At 53.8% G+C, this 6,013-nt stretch overlaps 1 protein-coding gene across 4 annotated transcripts in view; it reads right to left on the bottom strand.

The window, feature by feature from the left end:
* The window catches only part of Slc41a3 (solute carrier family 41 member 3), a 44,646-nt gene that overhangs the window by 32,954 nt on the left and 5,679 nt on the right, over positions 1-6,013 (bottom strand). For 2 of the 4 annotated variants that reach the window (XM_050160312.1, XM_050160313.1), the window contains exon 2: positions 4,678-4,980. The exons of 1 other annotated variant lie outside the window; for it this stretch is intronic. In XM_050160312.1, the coding sequence (XP_050016269.1) occupies positions 4,678-4,956 (279 nt within the window). In that variant the 5' untranslated portion in view covers positions 4,957-4,980. Of the gene's footprint in view, positions 1-1,184; positions 1,216-4,677; positions 4,981-6,013 lie in introns of those variants that run through there. One more of the 4 variants, XM_050160315.1, reaches the window with a different exon arrangement.

Genomic DNA, 6,013 nt, shown 5'->3' with positions numbered 1-6,013 from the left:
CGCCAGCCCCCAGCCTCCCCGCCAGCCCCCAGCCTCTGCACCAGCCCCCAGACTCTCTACCAGCCCCCAGCCTCTTCCAAACTTCTAGACTGTTCCTCTAAGCTTCTTGTGCAAGAGCAAGCACCGTAAACATCCCATTTTATCATAGTTTATTCCAAAGTGCCTCTGTCAAGCCTTGCACGACACTGAACATCAGCCAGAAAGGCAAGCTGAACCCAGACACCCTCACTGCAGCCCTTCGATCTGTCCTCAAGGCTTTCCCCCAGCTGTCCCCTCAGTTCCAGCACAGGGAACCATCTCAGTCGTGACCCTGTGGCCTCTCACCCATCTTCCCCAACAACAAAAACTTGCTCTCCATATCCACAACCCACATGGGCATTCTAAGGAGGGACCCTCATTACACAAGTGACATGTAAGAAAGCCTCAGCTTCTTACACCCATATCTGAGCCATTCCTCTCCCAGCATGCATCCCTACTCATCTGGGAGAAACTTCTCATGAACCATGCGTCACGCTATATTCCTCACGCCGTTGGCCGACCTCAATAGTGATTGGCTTTGTGGTCAGCTGAGGTGCCTCTTGGTCTCTGAGTACCACTAGTTTCCAGCCAGAGCCTCACAGCTCCTTATCCAGAATCCCTAAGTGCAAGCAAGTCCCATAATGTCCCAGTGGAAATATGAACAGGAACACCTAACCACCATCCTTTCCAAGAAAGAGCCTCTCTGGGCAGCTCTTAAGCCCTTTGTGCTCACAGCGTATGAGACACATACATTTTTTTTTTCAGATGAAGGCCCCAGGAGGGTTTGCCTTCAACCACAATGTGCACTAACACTCGGAGAAGGAAATATCCTCCTCCCCATCCTTCCCCACCACAGAGGTGTAGTCTGATGGGCGAGCACAATCCCAGCATGCCCCTGGGCAGCCCTCCCTATGGTCTGTGACCAGTGGCTCGGCCCGGTCTAAACACACAAGCATTAGTGTGAAACAGCGGAGAAAGGAGCTTCAGACGCCACTGGTGCCGGGGCACTGGCTGGGCTGAGACAATCCCTGCAGGTGGTGCCGTGCTGGCTGCTGAACACCTGGAGAGGAGCCATCTTCAGGTACAGATACCAGCATTTTACGCCAGCACTGGCACCTTCCTCAAGGTCACTCTAGCTCTGGATCAGGCATCGAAACAGAACTCACCGAGTCGCACACATCGGCTCCCTAAATGCTCTCATCATTGCGGGAGAGAGAAGTGACCATCTCCTGAGTAAGGTCACCAACCTCAGAGAAACACACAGGAGGGAAGGAGGGAGAGAGAGGGAGAGAGAGAGAGAGAGAGGCGGCGGGGGGGGGGGCATCGAAACCAACATGCTGACGTGGGTACTTTTGGTAGGCAGGATTACAATGACCCTTTTTGATCTCTGTGTGTGCTGATTATTGTAACCCCTTGCTTTCAGGCCCATAAAGCTTTCAGCAGAAATAAATAAAAGCTTGTGCTCATGTGAGAAAAAGTACTTTCCTGGGAAAGCTGAGAACACCACATGTCCACGAGCCTTACTGGGTCACAACACAGAACATCTCAATGTGATTTTAAAAATAGTTCCGGCACAGTGGAAAATCTCAGAGCCTGACTGGGCATCGTTCGGATCTGGGTCAAGCATCAAGTGGCTTCCTGGTGACCTTGCACGGTCCTTCCCATCTCTGGGCCTCCCGCCTGTCCTACAGTCCTGGGAGGTGGAGTGTGGTGAGCATGGCATGTGTGATGGGGCCCTGTCCCCAACACGGTGGGAGGGAGAGAGCCCATCACCGGCACTAGCTTCCGAGACCCGAGACCGACCCCATAGCCAGAACTGTGCACCGCCCCAGAAGCAGTTTCCAGACGTCATAATCCCAGCTACCTTGCAGCTGGGTGGGACAGGCTAGCTAGCCACGGAAACATCCCACAGCAGGCCGAGCCCTGCATTTTCTGAGCACCTTTATTTTCTGGTCTGAGCCAGCATAACCCAGGGGAGAAGGTGAAGGCCTACAGCAGCTGTGCATGTGCCTCTAGATTCAGGTCTCCTCACCGGCATCCCCACCAGGGCCTTGGGCAACCCCCTCTCCTGTCTGGCCCTTGCTGCTGTCTGCCGCATCTGTTGTGTCTCGCCACTCAATCGTGAGTGCTGCAAGAGTATGGCCCATCTGTCTATCCTGTTCACCATACTTCTTTGCACGGCCTCTGACTTGTGCACACCCTGCGTGGGTTGCCAGAATGAATGAATGAGTGTGTGAACAAACAGAACAGCAGAAGCAACAAGCTAAAGTAACCTAATCGGGGGCCCGGGGGTGGAACTCAGCAGAAAAGCAACCAGCCTCACATCACATGCCCTCAGTGCCAGCCTCAGCAGCACAGGAGAAAAAGGAAGCGCCAGTACCCTTCCACAGGCAGAGTGGTGACAACGCACTGTCCCCCAGCACTACTCCAGCCAGAAGGGCTCCAAGTGGCCTAGCCAGGAGTCCCCTGAGGCTCTTGTTCTCGTGGCAAGGTCCCCAGGCAAACACCCCTCCTCAGCAAGTGGCCCAGAAACACTCAATTAAGGCCCCCAAGGAAATGTCCTCCATAGAGAGGGGTCCAGGTTTTGAGCCTACCTGTCGCTGGATAATGGCTTCAGTTTGCTAGCCCCAAGAATTTCCTAAGAAAGCCCTTCTGCCCACCTGCAGGAAGGGTACTCGCCCTGCTCATTCTACACAGCAGGGCCTGCCTCCTCCCCTAGATGGCTCTGCTTGTGTGGGTGGCAGCAGGCCGTGACTAGGGGAGACTAAGCAATGCTGTGGCTTTCACTTGACCAGCTCAGGTCATTATCAGTCATTGTCTCCATAGCCGAGAGCTGGCTGGACTCTTCCCTCACCAGTGGGGCAGGACGTCTGGCCAGTCAGTCACACACACGAAGGAACTCAGTATGATCTAGGGCACCTGTCCACTTCTTCTGTGGTGCTCACTGGTCACTGCAGCCAGCTGAATGGAGCCCGCTACACACAAAGGCCACCCTCTCTGCTCTCCTCTTTCCTCTGCCTCTCCATATAGAGCCTTCACCTCTCATCCCAAAGTTGTTCTCAGCCACAGTGAGAATTATCCTGACTGGCTCTGCTCAGGGTAGGGCACCAATGTCTGGCAGGCACTCCTACCACCTAGCTGGACTTAGGAATTGCTTGATAAACAGGGCCCGGGGCCATGCTTTCCACTCCTAATTCAGGGAGTCTCAACCAACAATAGCTTCAAGCCAGACCTGCTGCCCGCTACTGATGGTCTTATCCAAGCCCTCCCACAGCATGGGGGACCAAAGGTTGCAGCCAAGAGCAACAAAGCTCTCACGATCAGGTGACCCAGATGGTCTTGCCACCATAGGCTTCTTTTGCAGGCTGCACATAAAAGAATCAGGTGCCCTGTGAGGTAAGGACTAGGGGGTCTCCAGGAATAGCTGTGGGGAAAACAGGGGCCTGGGTCAAGCAGCCACTCAGGCATTGAGTAGGAAAACACCTGTAGCCTCAGGAGAACGGAGTCCTAGCCCACAGTAGCTGTGAGCTTTTTAAAAGAAGTTTAACATTTTAATCTGCTGAGTTTTAAGCAGCAACAGAAATTAACATACGAAGTGCAGTTTCCATCTAGCAGGTGTGTGTGTGTGTGTGCGCGCGCGCTCGCGCGCACGCGCGCGCGCACACACACACACACACACACACACACACACACAGCTGTGTTTGCAAGTGCTCCAAGGCCAGAGTGGGTGTTCTCTATTTCTTTGATACAAGGTCTGTTATTGACCCTGCAAGCTTGCCATTTTGGCTAGGACAGCTGGCCAGTGAACTCCTAGGATGTGTCTCCATTCCCCAGTTCTAGGGTTATCTGGGTTGTAGGTGCACTGCAGCTAGGCCCGGCTTCTACTGGTCTTCATTCTCACCCACGGAGCTGTCTCCCCATCCCCTGGCAGATTATTAAAGATGAGAAAGGCTGGCAGTGATCTGCCCACAAGTGTTGGGTAACGGCTATCTTCTACAGCTTTCCCTGGAGTAGGGAGGGGATTTGCTAACAGCCATGTAAGTTCCATGAGGGTCCTTGGACCGTGAAGTTCTTCTTGCAGTAACAGACCCGTTGACTGTCCCAAGTGTGTGGGACATTGCTCTAAAGTTCACCCCTGGCAGCATCTGGCAATGATGTTATATTAAGCTGTTTCTACGGGCTGACCCTCCCGCCCCCGGCCACCCATGCATATATGTAAGTCTTGGTCTTCCACACCTCAACATGTGACTATTTCTGGAGGCAGGGCCTATGAAAGGGAAACGGAAATGAGGCCATTAGCAGACCTAATCCAATATGGCTGGTTCCCCCCATAAGAAAAGGAGACACCGGTCCCAGAGAGGCCTCAGAGGAAAACCCCCTTGAAACGTCTTGACACTGGGCATCCAGTCTCTGAAATGGAAACAAATTAGCTCTATGCTCCTCACTCCCTTGCAGAACAACAAGAGACAGGAAGTGGTCCAATGAATCTGGGTGTGTCTTTAGGGCAGAGCCAAAGTTCCATGGCTCCAGTCACTATCCTACTGTGCTTAGCTTGGGTTAGGCTAAAAGAACTTCACCCAATACGTAGCAAAGATGGCCTCCTGTTAGCCTCAGTACCCACTCCTCAGGGTCTCCTACCCCCAGGCAGCTCTCTCTCACCTGGAAATAGTTCAGAAGCAAGCCTGCCCAGGAGAGCCCCAGGCCTGCGAGCAGGAAGGGTACCAGCACCTGAAGGCCAATGACCAGGGCTTTCTCCCTGACATGCTCGGCCTCCAGTGATTTGGGGTCCACACTCTGGCTCTCAGAGACCCCCTGATGTCCATCTTCGGAAGTCTCTGGGAGTCCTCCTGCACCGTGGCTGGGTGATGGCCCCAGCTCCTTTGGCCTGCCACAGCCTTCCAGCCTCCGCTGTCGGGCCTCTGTCGCTTCCATCGGCATGCGGCTGAGCCCAGCAGCTCTGACCTGGGAGACACAGAGTGACAGGCTGAGGGGGAGGACATCTGACTCCTCGGGATCCCTCAGACGCCATCCACCCGCCTGGCCGTCATCATTCAGGGCTGGCCGTTACAGCCTCCGGCACCGTAACTCGGCAGTTTCATGTCATGTGCACAGGCCTGAGGATGAAACATCGCTACAGAAGGACCGCTAACCGTCCACAGGCGCCAGCAAAGAGTGAGGTTCCCTACCAACCAATCGAAAACCTGACCCAGCACTGATCAGGAGCAGGACACTCATCAACATGAATGAAAACAAATGAAGGAAAGATCAGCAGGGAATACGGTCAGAACTACCCTTGTCTGGACTCTGGGAACTAACCCAAGGCTTGTAGCAACCCAAGGACTATCAGGAACACTGTGACCTTCGTCATATTAGTGACATTCCAACTCCCTCGGTCCCATTGCCTTAGCCTAGAAGATGGCTGGCTGGGAGGGTTAATTCTGTCTGCCAATGTGATTAGATTAACAAGTGCCCAGGGCATTGCTGACGCCTGCCTTGCAAAGACGGTCTTCCAGTGGGCTGGGGTCTAAGACCGAAGAGAAAGAAAGGTACTTCCCAGACTGCCCAGGTGCCAGCAAGCACCCGCCTGCGTGCCAACATGCCTTCCCACCATGATGCAATGATGCAAAAAATAAATACCCCTTAAGGTTCTTCTGTCGTGTATTTATTCAGAACAATGAGAAAAGATACTACCCCCTTGGGGAGAGCCAGCAGCCTGGAGCTCCTTGGCTGTCCAGAAAAACTCTGGTTCTCACGCCCATCTGGTGTTCTGGGGATATTCATCTGGAGGCTGCCCAGAGAACCCAGTGCTGAAAACCTCTGCAGTAATAAAGGTGCTTCCTGGCTGCTGGGAGACGGATGAGAAGGATCACAAGGAAAAGCTGGGGAAGAGGAAGGAGATGTTCACGAGGCAGGGGATGTCCCAAGGCCATCTGGGGATGCAATAGGGCTCACATCCAGGGCTGGACTTAAGTTCAAAAAATGGCTGACCAGGCAG

Source organism: Alexandromys fortis, unplaced genomic scaffold, assembly GCF_014885135.2.
Source record: "Alexandromys fortis isolate MF-2015 unplaced genomic scaffold, M_Fortis_MF-2015_v1.1 scaffold_111, whole genome shotgun sequence".
Classification (NCBI taxonomy): domain Eukaryota; kingdom Metazoa; phylum Chordata; class Mammalia; order Rodentia; family Cricetidae; genus Alexandromys; species Alexandromys fortis.
Note: the sequence above shows the minus strand (reverse complement) of the source record. Positions and strands in the feature narration are given on the sequence as shown.